This window comes from Juglans regia, chromosome 8 (assembly GCF_001411555.2).
Source record: "Juglans regia cultivar Chandler chromosome 8, Walnut 2.0, whole genome shotgun sequence".
Classification (NCBI taxonomy): domain Eukaryota; kingdom Viridiplantae; phylum Streptophyta; class Magnoliopsida; order Fagales; family Juglandaceae; genus Juglans; species Juglans regia.
Window position 1 is genome coordinate 6,854,636 of NC_049908.1, and position 15,856 is coordinate 6,870,491.

Consider the following 15,856-nt stretch of genomic DNA (forward strand, 5'->3'; position numbering starts at 1 on the left):
ATACGATGGTCTTATTGCATTAAATATTAAAATTTATATTGATTACTTAAAGCATTAGGAAATTTTTTTTTATAAAATCTTAAAATATGCAAGTCTCATATATTTCATTTATAAAAATAATAAGAATTTGAAACTCACGGAAAAAATCAATTTTTTTTATAATAAATCTTATTTTTTTAAATAAGGATACATGATTTTTACATGTCTATATTTAATATTATTCTAAATTTTAAATAATATGTCTATCTATTTTCAAATTATTAAAAATAAAAAATTATAACAATTATATCATCAACTGGATTACAAAAAAGTCAAAACATTGATTGACGACAACAGTGTCTGTCATTTTAGGAACTGAAAAACTGGTTTTCAGGCCAGAACTGACATCATCTGTTTTCTCGTGGGCATGCAATAGATAGGAGATCCCGCTCCGGCTCCTCTGTACACAATTAAAGTCCATGAATTATAAATAGACATGTTCCATTTCAGATGTCATGCTTACCTATGAGAACGGAACAAATACAAAACAAAACAAAGAGTATTCTCGTACATCTCTACACTTTGTTCATTATTATGATTATAATTAATTGGATTTTAATTTTTTTTTATATATATTATTAATAGAAAAATCAACTTTGTAGTACTAGAAAAATAGACCCTTGGTTTGTAGAAAATGATGGATCCAGTTATTTTCTTGAATACTGTAATGTATCGTACTTATCAAATAAAAAAATATCTGATTAGAAAACGAAATGCCCACGAATATAATAAACTTTCCATTTATATATTTATATATTATAAAATAAAAAGTATTAAAATAATTTTATGAAATTCACTATAAAAAAATTCAAAACATAAAGATATTTGTTAATAAAGTTCATATCAATAGTATATTGTTTGAGGCTTTGAACTAATGTTGTGTTATATGTAGAAGCAGGTGCGAGTCTCGCACACATCATTAGAAAAAGAAAGCAGCTAGAGTCATCAAGAAAACTCATTGAAGATTTGTACCGACAGTGTTTTTTTTTTTAAAGCATTTTTTATATTTTTTTAAAAAAATAAAAAATATAATACTAAAAAATAAACAAATACAAATCTTTAAAAAGAAAAAATGCACGATTAATACAAATGATAGATACACTTTCTCGGTGTACCTCTTTTTTTTTTAGAAAAAATGAAGAGTTTATTATTAAAAAATAATTTCTTTATGTAAGTTTTATATATATATATATATATTTAAATGAGTACACAAGCTTGCAAACAGTATCATTTATTAACTATAAATATTTATTTTCTAAGTTAATGTTTATATTTTAATTTTTAAAGTTTTTACTGCAAATAATTTTGCAAAGAAACACCAAACGTATGAGCTGTAGTAACGGTGGTCCACAGTCGTAAAAGCATAATATATAATTTATTAAATAAATGATAATTTAAAAAGAAAAATAAATATAAAATTTATATGAAAATAAAATTAATTTTTTAATATTAAACTTTATTTGTTTTTCAAAATAATTAAAAGATACTTATTATAATATAAAAGATCGGGTACCAGCTCATCTGTTGCTTCCGCCACAAGCGCGGGCCGTGCGGAACCCTCTCGCCATTACTGAACTTCTAAGGGGCAAATACGTCAAACAATCGAACCAGGGATGATAATATTTATTTTTACTTTTTTAGTAACAATTTCGGAAAGAACAAAAATAGATTTAAAAAAAAAAAAAAAAAAAAGGTGGGGTGTGGGGGCGGGGGTTTGGAGCTTTTCCAACGTCTTGCCTTTTAAGTGACACCTACCACTGATACCATCACCTCCGTCGCCAATTCCATCTCTCGCATTCCCCCACCTCTCTCTCTCTCTCTCTGAAACTGAAACCATAGAGGATCGAAACCTGATTTTTGGATCTCCCATTGCTCTACCTTGGAAGGCACGGCCTTCTCCAACATCGTCCACTCCTTCCATATTATCCGAGAGCATCTCCCGAAGCTGCATTTCTTTCTGTAAGCTTCTTTTTTTCCGCGGACGTATTGTTTGTGTGCTACTGTGCTCGTGTGTGAACCAGTGGAGTCACCGAACCGACTAATTAAGAAGTGGATGTAGAAGCGTCTGATTTGTGTTTTTGTTTTTTGTTTTTAAATTAAATATATCCATTCTGTTTTCCGAAACCATTTAGTTTATGTTTGAGTTCTTACTTCTCTTTTTTCTTCTTTTTTGGCCCGTTATCGTCTTTGATTTATAATTTTATTCAGTGGAGATTGAAATAAATTTATACCCTTTTTTTATTTTTTAATTCAGGTTTTAAAAAATATCAATTTTGCTTTGTTATCGTGTTTGTATTGGTGTTACTCGTCTAAAAGTTCTTCATAGTGTCTCTGAATATTTGGATCTTGAAGAATTTACTGATGCTGTAAGCAAAATAATTTCTCAACGTGTACGATACTGTTTCTAATTCTATACTCTTTTTGACTGTTATGAAATGTCTTCTGAATTATCGGAGATCTTCGGCAGCAAATTACTCTGTAAATAGATCTTGATAACTGACTTCGTTGCTTTGGCATGCGTCCTAATTTGATACAATGTACCCCTGTTGATTGAGACCTGAGACAATTCTTAGCACTTCCGCTTGGCTCTGAACCATTCTACTGTTAATTGCATGGAATCGTGGATACCTTTCTGGTTTTTTACCCCAGATGAAAACTTTGTAAATTTTCTGAATTATTTTCCCCCAATTAACTCGCAGTTGTGCAAATCTTACTATCTAGATGGACCGACGGAGTTGGCCGTGGAAGAAAAAATCATCCGACAAGGCAGCTGCTGAAAAAGCGGCTGCTGCTTCTCAGTCTGATCAGGTGAATTTATTGGCATCAATATTCTTACTAGCTTAAACAGTTTTATAATGAATGAGGGTTTATCTGTTCTTTTTTCCATCTTTCATGCCTGCCATTTATTGATTGCTACCCGTGGTTGTTTGGTTCCTCTGCTTTTAAGACTATTCCTGAATCTATCTAATCGGTACTTTTTATTAGTTTGTGTGCTAATTTTCAACATGTTGAACATCTTTGTAATTTTAGTTTAAACAGTTCTATAATGAATGGGGGTCTGTCTGTTCTTTTTTCCATCTTTCATGCCTTCCATTTATTGATTGGTTCCAGTGGTTGATTTGTTCCTCTGCTTTGAAGAACATTCGCGAATCTGCCTAATTGGTACTTTTTATAGTTTGTGTGCTAGTTTTAAACATGTTGAACGTGTTCCTAATTTCCTTCTGCAAGTTGATCACTAGCTTTTATGTTCTTTGCTTAAGTTTAAGTTTCTGCCTTGATATGTTCTCGACTATGGTGAGGCCAAGAAACTATACGTGGCCACCAAGGTCTCTGTTTCCCTTATCCAACTGTTCTTTTTCCTTTTGAACCTTCTGTCGTACTTTTTATTGTCTCTGTCTTAGGACTTATATTTGAAGCCTCATCAGACCATAGTTATTTAGTATCTCATGAATATTCCCAATAAGAATGCCTCGTCAGACTATAGTTATTTACCATGTCATGAATATTCCCAAAATAATTCTTATAATAGTTTTATCAACGTATCGACTGCCGAAGTGGGACACGTTTACCTTTCTTGCTCGATATTTTATCTTATGTTTCCTTCTAATAGTTATACTATTAAAGTTGGCAGGATATATCCACACATGCCTTTGTGCATGCATAATTGAGTTGAGGATTGACATTGATAGCTATAGATGATGCTAGTTTTTACAATTTCTTAACTGTTAGGCATTTTTATTGAATAACTCTGCAGCTACTCTTTGTGGCTTACTTATTTTATGAAACAGGATAACTACAAAAAACCGAACTATGTTCAAATTTCTGTGGAGTCATATGCGCTTCTGACCAGTTTGGAGGATCAAGTGAAGACATATGAGGAACAGGTGCAGACACTGGAGGATCAGAATAAGGAATTGAATGAAAAGCTGTCAGCAGCTCATTCAGAGATGACTACCAAGGAAAACTTGGTAAAGCAGCATGCCAAAGTTGCTGAAGAAGCCGTCTCAGGTAGGATGCTGATCTAATATTTTTCATATATGAATAACTGCCGGTTGACTGCTAGAGGGTATCTCAATTTATCTTGGATTGAACTTTTCAAATCAATACCTACTTTTCTGCAGGTTGGGAAAAAGCTGAAGCAGAAGCCCTAGCATTGAAGAATCATCTGGAGTCTGTCACGCTTGCAAAACTCGCTGCTGAAGATCGGGCATCACATTTGGATGGCGCTCTGAAAGAGTGCATGCGACAGATACGTAATCTGAAGGAAGATCATGAACAGAAATTGCAAGAAGTTGTTCTTACCAGAACCAAGCAGTGGGACAAAATTAGGCTTGAGTTTGAAGCGAAGATAGTTAACTTAGAGCAGGAACTCCTAAAGTCTGCTGCTGAAAATGCTGCCCTTTCAAGATCTTTGCAGGAACGTTCAAGCATGCTAATCAAGATAAGTGAAGAAAAGTTACAAGCTGAGGCTGACGTTGAGCTCTTGAAGAGCAATGCTGATACATGTCAGAGGGAAATAAATTCTCTTAAATACGAACTGCACATAGTTTCCAAAGAGCTGGAAATTCGTAATGAAGAAAAGAACATGAGTGTGAGGTCTGAAGAGGTAGCTAACAAGCAGCATATGGAGGGTGTTAAAAAAATAGCTAAGCTTGAAGCAGAGTGCCAAAGATTACGTGGTCTCATGCGGAAGAAGTTGCCCGGTCCTGCTGCAATGGCCCAAATGAAGCTAGAGGTTGAGAATTTAGGCCGAGATTATGGAGAAACTCGATTAAGAAGGTCTCCTGGTAAGGCTTCAAGTCCACACCTCTCTCCAGTGCCCGAGTTTTCCAATGATAATACTCAGAATTTCCATAAAGAGAATGATTTTCTCACCGAACGTCTATTGGCAACGGAAGAAGAAACAAAGATGCTCAAAGAAGCTTTGGCAAAGCGTAACAGTGAATTGCAGGCTTCAAGGAGTTTGTGTGCTAAGACGGCTAGCAAGCTCCAAGTTTTAGAAGCACAAATACAAGGCTGCAATCAACAAAAAAGTTCGCCAAAATCTATCATTCAGATCACCGCTGAAGGTTCTTCAAGTCAAAATGCAAGCAATCCACCAAGCTTGACCTCCATGTCTGAGGATGGAAATGATGACGAGAGAAGTTGCGCCGATTCTTTGTCTACATCATTGATTTCTGAGCTCTCCCAATTCAAGAAAGAAATGAACAGCGGGAAATTGAACAAGGTTGAAAACGAAAATCACTTGGAGCTTATGGATGATTTTCTTGAGATGGAGAAGTTGGCTTGTCTATCAAATGATTCCAATGGAGCCAACTTGAATTCTTCCAATAATAAGATACCTGAAACCCCAAATCGGGATTCATCAGAAGTCACTACTCTGACAGATCTCCAGTCTGAACAGCATCGAAATTTAAATGCATTAGAAAATCAGGTATATTCTAGCATGGAATTGTCAGAATCAAATCACGGCTCTCATGTAGATCAGCTGCCGCTGACGAGGCTCCAGTCAAAAATTTCAATGGTATTTGAGTCTGTGCCCAAGAATCCTGATATGGGGAAAATTTTGGAGGATATTAAACTTGTTTTGCTGGAAGCACACGAGTCTCTTCGTCAGCACCCTGTAACTTGTGCTTCCAAGGAAGTTGACTGTTCGGTTGGCACATCTGACCAGAAGTCTCATCCTGCACTGGGTGTGTTAACTGCAGAGAAGGAAATTTCTTTATCCCAGCCAGCTATAGAAACTGTGAAGATAATTAGCCAAGATTTGGCAGCTGCCATTTCACGGATTCATGACTTCATAGTGTTTTTGGGCAATGAGGCAATGGTAATCCATGATATCTCACCTGATGGCAGTGGATTGAGTCAAAAAATTGAGGAGTTCTTCGTCACCTTTAATAAAGTCATGTACAGTAAGACTAGTTTGGATGATTTTGTTCTTGATCTTTCTCATGTTTTGGCTAAAGCCAGTGAACTCAGATTCAACTTCTTGGGCTATAAGGATACTGATGCAGGAATTAGCAGTCCCGATTGCATAGACAAGGTCGCTTTACCTGAGAATAAAGTAGTTCAAAAGGATTCATCAGAAGGAAGATATCATAGTGGTCGTGACCACATTTCCAATCCCACTTCTGACCTTGAGGTTCCTGATGATGGAAATTTAGTCTCAGGGTATGAATCAAATTCCACATCATGTAAGTTCTCATTAGAGGAGTTTGAGGAATTGAAATCAGAGAAAGATACGTTGGTGGTGGATCTAGCAAGATGTACCGAGAACCTAGAGATTATGAAATCACAGTTACAGGAAACCGAGCACCTTCTAGCAGAAGTTAAATCACAATTAGCATCTGCTCAAAAGTCAAACGGCTTGGCCGAGACACAGTTGAAATGTATGGCTGAGTCATACAGATCTCTTGAAGCTCATGCAGCGGAGTTAGAAACTGAGCTGAATTTTTTGCGAGCTAAAACAGGAACTCTAGAAAATGAGCTTCAAGGGGAAAAGAAGAGTCTTCAGGATGCACTGGCTAGATGCGGGGAACTCCAAGAGCAATTGCAAAGGTTAGAATCAAACTTTTACTTGTAGTTGATTGGCATCAGTCACCTGTCTTAGTCATCAGAATGATTAATGGCCTTCTTGGCAATTCTGGGTGTCGTTTTTTAAGGCCAAAATACATTTAGTTTATGCTGATTGGCCAATTAAATGGTTATATATGCATTTCTTTATGCTTTGTATTTCACATGTTTCTGAGACTCGTGGGATACCCTATATTTTCAGGAACGAGAGCTGCTCTGTTTGTGCTGCAGCAGCTGATATTGCTCTCAAGGCGAAACAGGTGAGACCTTGGAAATTATAGTGCACATTTTCATGAAAGCATTATGGTTTTTTTTTCCTGAAAGAAAAAGAAAGAACCTTGATATTCTCCAAACATGTTCAAAGCCTCTCCTTGTATTTACGATTTATTCAGCACGCAAGCATCGAAGCAACAAAGTTTCTTCGCTCATATGCATTGCTTATTTGAGTGCCTGCCTTTTGTCATAGGTTTGTGGATAGGGCTAATCAATATGAAAAAAGGAGAAAATGAATTTAAACTGGAAACTGTTTCTTTCATTACAGGAGACGGAGTTAGAAGCTGCAGCGGAGAAGCTAGCCGAGTGCCAAGAAACCATTTTCCTTCTTGGCAAGCAGTTGAAAGCTTTGCGCCCTCAAACAGAGCTTATGGGATCTCCTTACAGCGAGAGGAGTCAAAGGCATGAAGGTCTGACAGACAATGAACCAGCTACTAGTGGCATGAACTTGCAAGACTTTGATCAAGCCGAAATGGACACTGCTGCTCCTCCCAATGTGCAAAAACTAGGTGCCGAATATCCCATGGACTTGTATAGTTCCCCATGTAGCCCGTCCGATGCTGAAGGAAACCAGCTCCAGAGTTCACCAATCAGCTCAAAACATCCAAAACACAGGCCCACCAAGTCAACCTCTTCATCTTCTTCTACCCCAACACCAGAGAAACAGTCGCGAGGACTCACCCGGTTCTTCTCCTCTAAAGCAAAGAACGGACTCTAGGCTTGCAGCTCGGGGGCAGAGTAATGGATGTTCTGTTGTTAGAAGCACCAAGGTGGGGAGCTCAACCATCTAATATCCTATGGTATTAGAATTAGATTTTGGAAGGTTTTGTGGAGCTCTTTCTGAGAGGAGGGCTTTCCAAACGTCAGGTAATTTATGTAACAAATGGCTGTACATGATATCCAAATATGTGAATTTCTTTTCTTCGATTTTAAATGCCTGGTGTAATTTGGTTAGTGTAACCTTGACATTTTCTGAAAATATTTTGAATATATCGTATGTGGCAGTTTTTTTTCTAGATATGGTCGAACAAACAACACGGATCTGATATTTTAAAAAATTATGTTGGCGGGTGATGAGTTTTAGGCCCATTTGAAACTTGAATTGAGTTGAGTTCAGTCTAATTTTAAGTTGAATCTAACATTTAAATACCCAACTCTCAAATTATTAAATTTATTTCAATTGAAAATTTCTTTACATGTGGGACCTATAACTTTTTTCAACTCAACACATGTTTATACGTGAGATCTATAATCTTTTTTAATTTCTTTACACATGATATTCATAACTTTTTTTAACTTCTTATAAATATTATCTAAACTTATCTTAACATCAAAATGTATTTAAACTTATCTTAAGAGAGTTTCACAAAACTCACTTCATTTCAATTTATTATTATTTATAAAAAACTTAATTCATATCAATCCAACTAAACATCTAAAGGGACCTATGTGCGTATTTTAAGGTTTTCTTTAATCACATCAATTGATATGAAATATTTTAATTAATTTTACATGTCAATCATTTAAATAAAAACTAATTTTGAAAATCAATGGTGCGATTGTAAATAACAAGAATTTGTAAGTGAAAAGGCTTTCACACCGACACATCCATTCGGTATAGACTTTTTCTATCCTTGAGCCCAGTGGGCTTTATCAGGAACTGGTGGCCTTTTTAGATCTCATTTGTTTTTATAGATAAGATAAAATGAAATAATTGAGATTAAAATTAAAAATAAAATATTTTAAAATATTTTTTTAATATTAATGAATTTTAAAAAAATTAAATTATTTATTTTATTTTATATAAAAATTTTAAAAATATTTATAATGATTGAACGAGATAAATTGTAAAAATAAAGAGACATTAATCTCACTTATGCGCCACACTTATCTTTTCTACTGTTTTAGTTTCTGGGCTCACGAGCCGGACTTTATATGGGTTTAGGCCATAGGCTTTAAAGGTGAGTCTTAACACAGTCTGACAGCACGTGAGACCCTTTTTGGTGATTTGTCTGACGTGGTCGTCCTTGTCATCAGCTATATAGGCTATAGCTAGCCGCGTTAGAGCACTTCGAATAGTACTCTATAATACAATTTTTTAAAAAAATATAAAAAGATTTTCTTAAAAATGTCATCCATTTCATCTTTTCTTTTACATTCGACTATATTAACATATTAGATGTGAAAGAAATCATTCATCGTCCTAAACATTTTAAATTAATTTATCTCTCCTGCAGTTTGATTTTTTTCATTTCTTCTAAAGTAATTTATTTTTATTTCGAATTCTCTCTCATTTCGACACTTTCTTCTGGTTAAAGACAAAATCTGAAGTTGAATTAATCTATTATTTTCATTATATTATCTATTATTTTTATTTTTTGAATTAATTTATATTTTGGTTTAGTTTATAAATTTGGATTAATTTAAAAAAGAACATAATTATATGACATATTATATGGAGAGATATTATAAATATAAATAGATTTAAAGATATTATTGATAGTTAGAGAAAATATTTGAAAATAAATAAAAAAATATTAAAAAATATAATATTTAAATGATATGAAGAAAAAATAGATAAGTTGATGTATGGTATATTTTAAAAATCATTATGTAAAATAGAAAAAGTAGATTTTAATGATGTATTTTAAATAATAAGATGAAGAATCTATTGAGAGTGCTCTAAATAGGATAAGGAGAAAAATGAAAAAGAAAATACATGAATTAGGCTAAACAAACGAATGTAAAGAAAAATCTCACTCATTTCTAACCTGTTTTCAGGAAAATTAAATACAAAAAAAAAAAAAAAATCTATTTTTTCTTCTTTAGAAAAAACGATTCAATTTATTGGGTTATATTTTATTGTATGAGGATGTAACAGTTCTAAACTCTTATAATTATGGTATATGGGTCCATTGTGACCCTATCTTGCCACTAATTCTTCGACCACGAAACTACTTACGCGTGCTTAGCTTTTGTTTTTGGTTGACGTAGTTTTTATTAATGTTTGATTTATTGTCTCTCCCTTTGATCAGCCGACAATAATTGATGTTCACTTTAAATCATCAATAATATCTATTTTGTGGAACACAGCGTTTTGATTGTTTCAATTCACAATTATATATTCATTCTAATTTGAAACATCATGGTGAAAATATCTTGTATTTCCTTCCTGCTAATGCTAAATAGATATTATCTATTTAAATTTGAAAAGTTTTTCTCATCAGTCATTATTCATCATTTCACACACACTTTATGAAAAATACTCTCACATCTTATGAAAAAGTTATATGTGTAGGATGTAAGAATAAATAGTGATTAATACGTAGCATTCCTCTTTAAACTTTAATAAAAACAATTTAGATAAATTTAAAACTCTAAAACTGTATCTAATATTATTCTAAATTATTTAGCCGTCACCATCTCCGCCGGTCCTTAAATCATGTATGTGTAGTTTCAAGACTTCTATATTTTATGAGTTTTGAAAGATGAGTTTAAAAAGGGGGATAATATATTATAACAAAAACATTGTTTCTCAAATGTATTTTTAAAAGAAAATAACACTTTGATTATGATATTGCTAATGAGAGTTTAATAGTTAAATATCTGAAAGATTGGGCTCGTTTGTTTTCAGAGATGAGATGAGATGAGTTGAGATTAAAGTTAAAAAGTTGAATAAAATATTGTTAGAATATATTTTTTAATATTATTGTTGTTTTGGGATTTGAAAAAGTTGAATTGTTTATTTTATTTTGTGTGGGGATTTGAGAAATTTGTAATAATGAAGTGAGATGAGATGAGATGAGATGAGATGTTTTTGGAAAACAAACAAGGCCTAGTAGTTGCATAGTCTATTCAATCATAACGTACTTGTAAAGTCAATCCAACTTAAAATCTGAGATTTAATGAATATTTTCGGCCAAAACAAAAAACTTGACTTCAAAATGACCACATAATATAAATCAGAAGAAATCAATTCTACACTTATAATAATTTTGGACTGTTTTTGGATGTGTGCGTGTCATTCTAGGGGCAATGCTAATAATAGACCAAGTTGCATACCCTACAAAATAGCCCACCTTCCAACATATGTTGCTCACCTTGTCCAAAAGCACCAAAACTAAATCCCTAGAGAAAAAAAAAGAATAGAATTAGGAGATACTTTCCATCACCAAGAATATACAAATATCCAACTAACTAGACAAGCCCATTTCTCTTCCTAATTAGTAGTAGCTAGCAAGAGATGAACAATAGCATGCATGCAAAAGAGTAATGATAGATACACTTGTAGAACTGTAAATGATTTTTTCACGTGAGTATCAAATTTATCTATTTTTTTCTAAAATCAACGGGTCAGTTCATGTTATAACCCTACATTTAGTGGATTGATCGACTAGATCTATTCAATCGATGCTCTATGATCATACTCAGAGTGAAAGCAAAAAAGAGAAAAAATTTAAAGAGAATAATTTCACAGAGGTCAATCCTAAGGGTTTTGTAATTGTCCGAAATGCCATTGCCATGGTGCAACCAGTTCTAAACTTTAATTTTGTGCAATGTTGAAATGTCATCTTATTATTGGTGTCCAATAAACCCACTCTATCGGATTGTCCTGCTCAAAGAGGAACTGAAATTTTAAATGACATTATTTTCAGAAGCTGAGAGAGGCCGGAGAGGGAAGGAACACTTTTTGCCCTTTTTTTTTTCCCTTCTAGGTTGGAGTCTCTTTCGTTTCCATGTCAAAATAAATATAATAATTAATGTGACATGGGAGCAACTTAATTTGATACACTCACATGAGTGTTGCTGCTCATGACGATCGATCTTATCTCTTTCATTATTGTTTTGTATTAATTATATAAGAATGATGTAATCCTGTGTCTTTAATGGCTATAGAGTAGACTTGGCTCTTATAGGCTCGTATTAGTCCTTGATCGATATATATATATATATATATATATAATATATGGTAGCAATGACAACAACAATAACCGATGGATCATCATAATAAAGAGGTTTTGATAAAATTGGAAGGGCATATATATGAGAGCTACTTCTCCATGTATGTATAGAATGCCCTATACAACATTTATTATTAATTCGTATGAATGTTTGAGATAGTATTAAATGCTCAATAAATATTATAAGATCTATTTTTAGTGTATATTTCTCTTCTATTTAAAATCGAAGATATTAATGCGAGGGATAATTTTCACAAAATATTGAGATTAATTGTTAAATTTCTGTTAATTTCTTCCATCTATTGGATAAAGAAAGATTGCCGGATTGGACGAGTGAGATTATAATGGGGAGATTCTTTTTACGTTATCTTCTTCATTTTGTAGGCTTGAAGAAGATGTTTGGATTCGAAGATGACTTTGAGATGTTTGGATTCGAAGATGACTTGAGATGAGCTGAGATGAGTTGAGATGGATTGTGAATAGTAATGAGATGAGTTGTGAATAGTAGTGAGATTTGTGAGTTAAAGTTGCTGAATAGTAATGAATAATAGTAAGATGAGTTGAGATGAGCTGAGATGACTTGCGAATCCAAACAAGTATGTAATAAAAGTCTTGAATCCAGAAATTGGGTCTTTAGTTCTCTACCTAATCACGGCAAGGTACTGTGATAAAAGTCTTATTTCGCATTTTCTCTATTTTCTGATCATTCGAGGTTTTATTATTTTAGTCGCACTTCTTAATATTTGTCAAATCTTAAATAGTTTTCTATTTAAATATAAAATCATTTAAAACTTTTAATATTATTAAATGTGAGCCAGAAAGCAACAATGATGAAATTAATGTAAAATGAAAACTAAAATTACTTTGAGATATGGAATAATGATAAGGACAATAGCATGTTGAAGATAATACATTTCATAAATATATTCTTTTAGAGTAATACTATATACAATTTTAAGAAGTACAAGTCTCGTATACTCTTTTTAAAGTTATAGAGTGCACAAATTTCGACTCAACAGTCGTAGATTACAAGTCTTGTGCACTACGTAATTCTTTTGTAAAAGAGTGTAGACCACTAAAAATTTTTTACTTATCTTTTTAAAAGAATTGTGCAGCGATTACTCATTTCATGATTATAAATATAATTTTTTAAAAAATAACGTGATCTATTAAAAAAAAAGTATTTTATATGAGTTTCGTATTTATCAAATTTTTTTAAAATGAATTGTGTGAACTTGCACGTCCAAAACATCATTTCTTATCTTTTTTATGATTTTTTCAGCTCTTCTGTTGACCTTTTGTCTTGTACGAATACATATATATATATATATATATATATATAATATTAGCGTCACATGCATGCATTATTCTTTAGATAGGATATACGGACCACCTCAATAATGGAAGAACCTAAAAAATATTTTTACTTTTAAAGCCGCACCATAGTCTGCCGGCCCATGGTTAATTAAGAGATCAAGAGCCCAAAAAGTCAATGCATCCAACGATCAAGAACCTCCTGCATGTTCTCTATAATTAGGTACTTTTATAATCTGAGTAGGAAGATATAGATGGAGGAGCAGATTCACCAGAAGGGGGCCGTAAAGACACAGCCGATTCAAAAACCTGATCATTGTGAAAACAGTAAAATATTATGGCCATTTTTTAAATACCTGTACCAACTGCCAACTCCCCTCACATTTACATAATCAAAATTCATTGCTGATCAGAGGCAACGTGGGTTTTCTAAAAGATTCATTTAAATCTCAACCATCCATTTCGTCGACCACTTCTTGAATTTGCAAATTATATATCTCTTCCTATTAGAGTGATAGTGTTTGGCTCTAAATTTAATGAACAGATCGTGAGAAATTTAATGAATATAGATCCTTGACTTGAGGGTGAGAGGCTTAGATTTCAGATCATATCTGAATAATAATAAAATTATTTGTAAATAATAATAAATAATTTGTTAATAGTAATTAAATAATTTTTCAATTTTAGTTTCAAATTAGGAATATAAATTGTTTAAGTGATACTACGTATTGAATGATAAAGATAAATGGGGTATAAGATCACACAATATTTAAAAATTATGAGTTCTTACTTTTTATAATAACTTCAATTGTATTATTAACTTATCTTTTTGAATTATAAGTCTTGATGTGACTCGTTCCTCCCTTAATCTAATGAGGTTTCACATTTTTTGAGAAATAGAAGTTTTTATTTAGTGGCCTAGCTTGGGTACTTGAGAATATCTCACTATTATTAATTATTTTATTATTATTTTTCATATATTTTTTACTACTATTTAATATTATATCATTAACTTTTTATTACTTTTTTATTACTATTTATAGAATACATGAGAATACATCACTATCTAAACGCAATCTTAAGTCATGTTTAGATTGAGAAGTTATCTCAACTTATTTCATCTTATTATTATAATTTTTTTAAATTTATATAAAAATATAATAAATGATTAAAATTTTTAAAATCTTAAAATAATAATACATGAGAGTTTAAGGTTATGTTTGGATGTTGAAATGAGTTGAGTTGAGTTGAGATGATAAAATATTATTTTTTAATATTATTATTATTTTAAAATTTGAAAAAGTTGAATTATTTATTATATTTTATATTAAAATTTAAAAAAATTATAATAATAAATTGAGATAAATTTAGTAACCAAACTCACCCTAATACATCCACTCTTTTTTTTTCTCCTAAATATTGACTTACGATGAAGAAAGTATCTCAAACAAAGCACGATGATGATTCCCAAATCCAATGTGATTTTGTTTATTTCGAAAGAATATAAATCTCTGCGATGGATCAGAAATTCTGACGTGATATATATATTTATATATTCTCGCTCATTTTGGGACAAAACATTTCAGTTTATCTATCCTATCAGTCATCACCTTACAACAGTAACGGCTAACTGCTAAGCTAACCAGAGAAGAGAATATTGATCACAGAAAATTGTGCACGCAAAAACCTGAATACAAGTACAAGATAAAAACCGTCCGTGTGGGTGTGTGTGTGAGAGAGAGAGAGAGTGAGAGAGAGAGTGAGAGGAAAAGGGGTAACAGCACCCCAAAAACTTAGTTTATATTCATTCTCCCACAGGGTACAGCTCCACACCACTGTTGAAGAAAATTTCAAACTTATGCAGATTTACAAATCGAAACCCAGATTCGCAATATTCATGGGTTTTTGAGTTAGAGTCTAAAATAAGATCCCTTTAAAATATAAGGAAAAAGAGATGAAAAGAGAGAACTGGAATAGAGAAGCAATGAAGCAGCTTCTTCTTTAGCCATTTTCTCCAAAAAAAGAAAAAGAAAAACCAAACCTAGTGCACGACCTAATCTTCATCCGAGCATGGATGTTAGAGATTGGAAAACTTCTTCTTCGCAAGGAATTGTGAGACCCATCTCGTGGTTGAAGCCAAACTCTTCTTCAGCTTGTTGCAGTAGGCTCTGGAACTCAGGACGTGTCAAGTAAGAGATTGGAACAATGTATCTGCTTCTGTTCTCTCCAACATATACAACAAAATGCCCCTTTGGGACGTCCAAAGGAAGCCCTTGTTCATCGTAGTCATGTTGTTTCCTTCCTAAGCTTGAGCACCTCTTGAGAATTTGCTTGAGTACAGCTGTTTGAGGCAGTTTGTTTGATTTTCTGATGGCCATTTCTAAGAAAGTAATGAACTTTCTGGGCAAGCAGGGGGAGAGAGAACAGTTTCAGGGAAGGATTTGGGATTGGAGAAAAGTTGGGAGAGGTCAAGGGTACTGGTGTGGAAGGGCTGAAGGGTATGTGGACTTGGGGGGGGGGGGGGGGGGTATTTAAGGTCAGAGTTAGGAACAAAATCATGTGCAATTGTGGGGCAAAGGACAGAACCAATGGGGGTTTTTGGGGTCTGTGTCTGTGTCTGTGTGAGATTAAGGACATGTAGGGAGCCAATTCCCGTTTGGCTCACTCTGCATTGTTGCCCTTCTAATGGACATCTT

General features: G+C 33.0%; 2 protein-coding genes across 4 annotated transcripts; one reads left to right on the forward strand and one right to left on the reverse strand.

Moving 5' to 3' along the window:
- Nucleotides 1-1,813: 1,813 nt before the first annotated feature.
- On the forward strand, nt 1,814-7,819 carry LOC109010592 (filament-like plant protein 4). 3 transcript variants are annotated; one of them, XM_018991470.2, is made up of 6 exons: nt 1,814-1,998; nt 2,739-2,847; nt 3,828-4,047; nt 4,161-6,597; nt 6,815-6,872; nt 7,154-7,819. In XM_018991470.2, the coding sequence occupies exons 2-6, from the start codon at nt 2,761-2,763 to the stop codon at nt 7,601-7,603; spliced, it is 3,252 nt and encodes a 1,083-aa protein (XP_018847015.1). In that variant the 5' UTR covers nt 1,814-1,998; nt 2,739-2,760; the 3' UTR covers nt 7,604-7,819. The 3 variants fall into 3 exon arrangements, with proteins under 3 accessions (XP_018847015.1, XP_035549267.1, XP_018847016.1); XM_035693374.1 differs by having other exon boundaries at nt 1,822-1,998; nt 2,728-2,847; XM_018991471.2 differs by having other exon boundaries at nt 1,822-1,998; nt 2,761-2,847.
- Nucleotides 7,820-14,920: 7,101 nt separating this feature from the next.
- Nucleotides 14,921-15,661, reverse strand: LOC109010591 (auxin-responsive protein SAUR50-like). Its single transcript, XM_018991468.2, has one exon. The coding sequence runs from the start codon at nt 15,536-15,538 to the stop codon at nt 15,221-15,223; it is 318 nt and encodes a 105-aa protein (XP_018847013.1). The 5' UTR covers nt 15,539-15,661; the 3' UTR covers nt 14,921-15,220.
- Between the last annotated feature and the right edge of the window lie 195 nt (nt 15,662-15,856).

Bases quoted from the DNA above. Each gene is read 5' to 3' on its own strand.
- LOC109010591 (XM_018991468.2), bottom strand. From the start codon at position 15,538: ATGGCCATCAGAAAATCAAACAAACTGCCTCAAACAGCTGTACTCAAG.
- LOC109010592 (XM_018991470.2), top strand. From the start codon at position 2,761: ATGGACCGACGGAGTTGGCCGTGGAAGAAAAAATCATCCGACAAGGCA. The intron at 2,848-3,827 runs GTGAATTTATTG...TTTATGAAACAG, and splicing joins CTGCTTCTCAGTCTGATCAG to GATAACTACAAAAAACCGAA. The intron at 4,048-4,160 runs GTAGGATGCTGA...ACTTTTCTGCAG, and splicing joins TGCTGAAGAAGCCGTCTCAG to GTTGGGAAAAAGCTGAAGCA.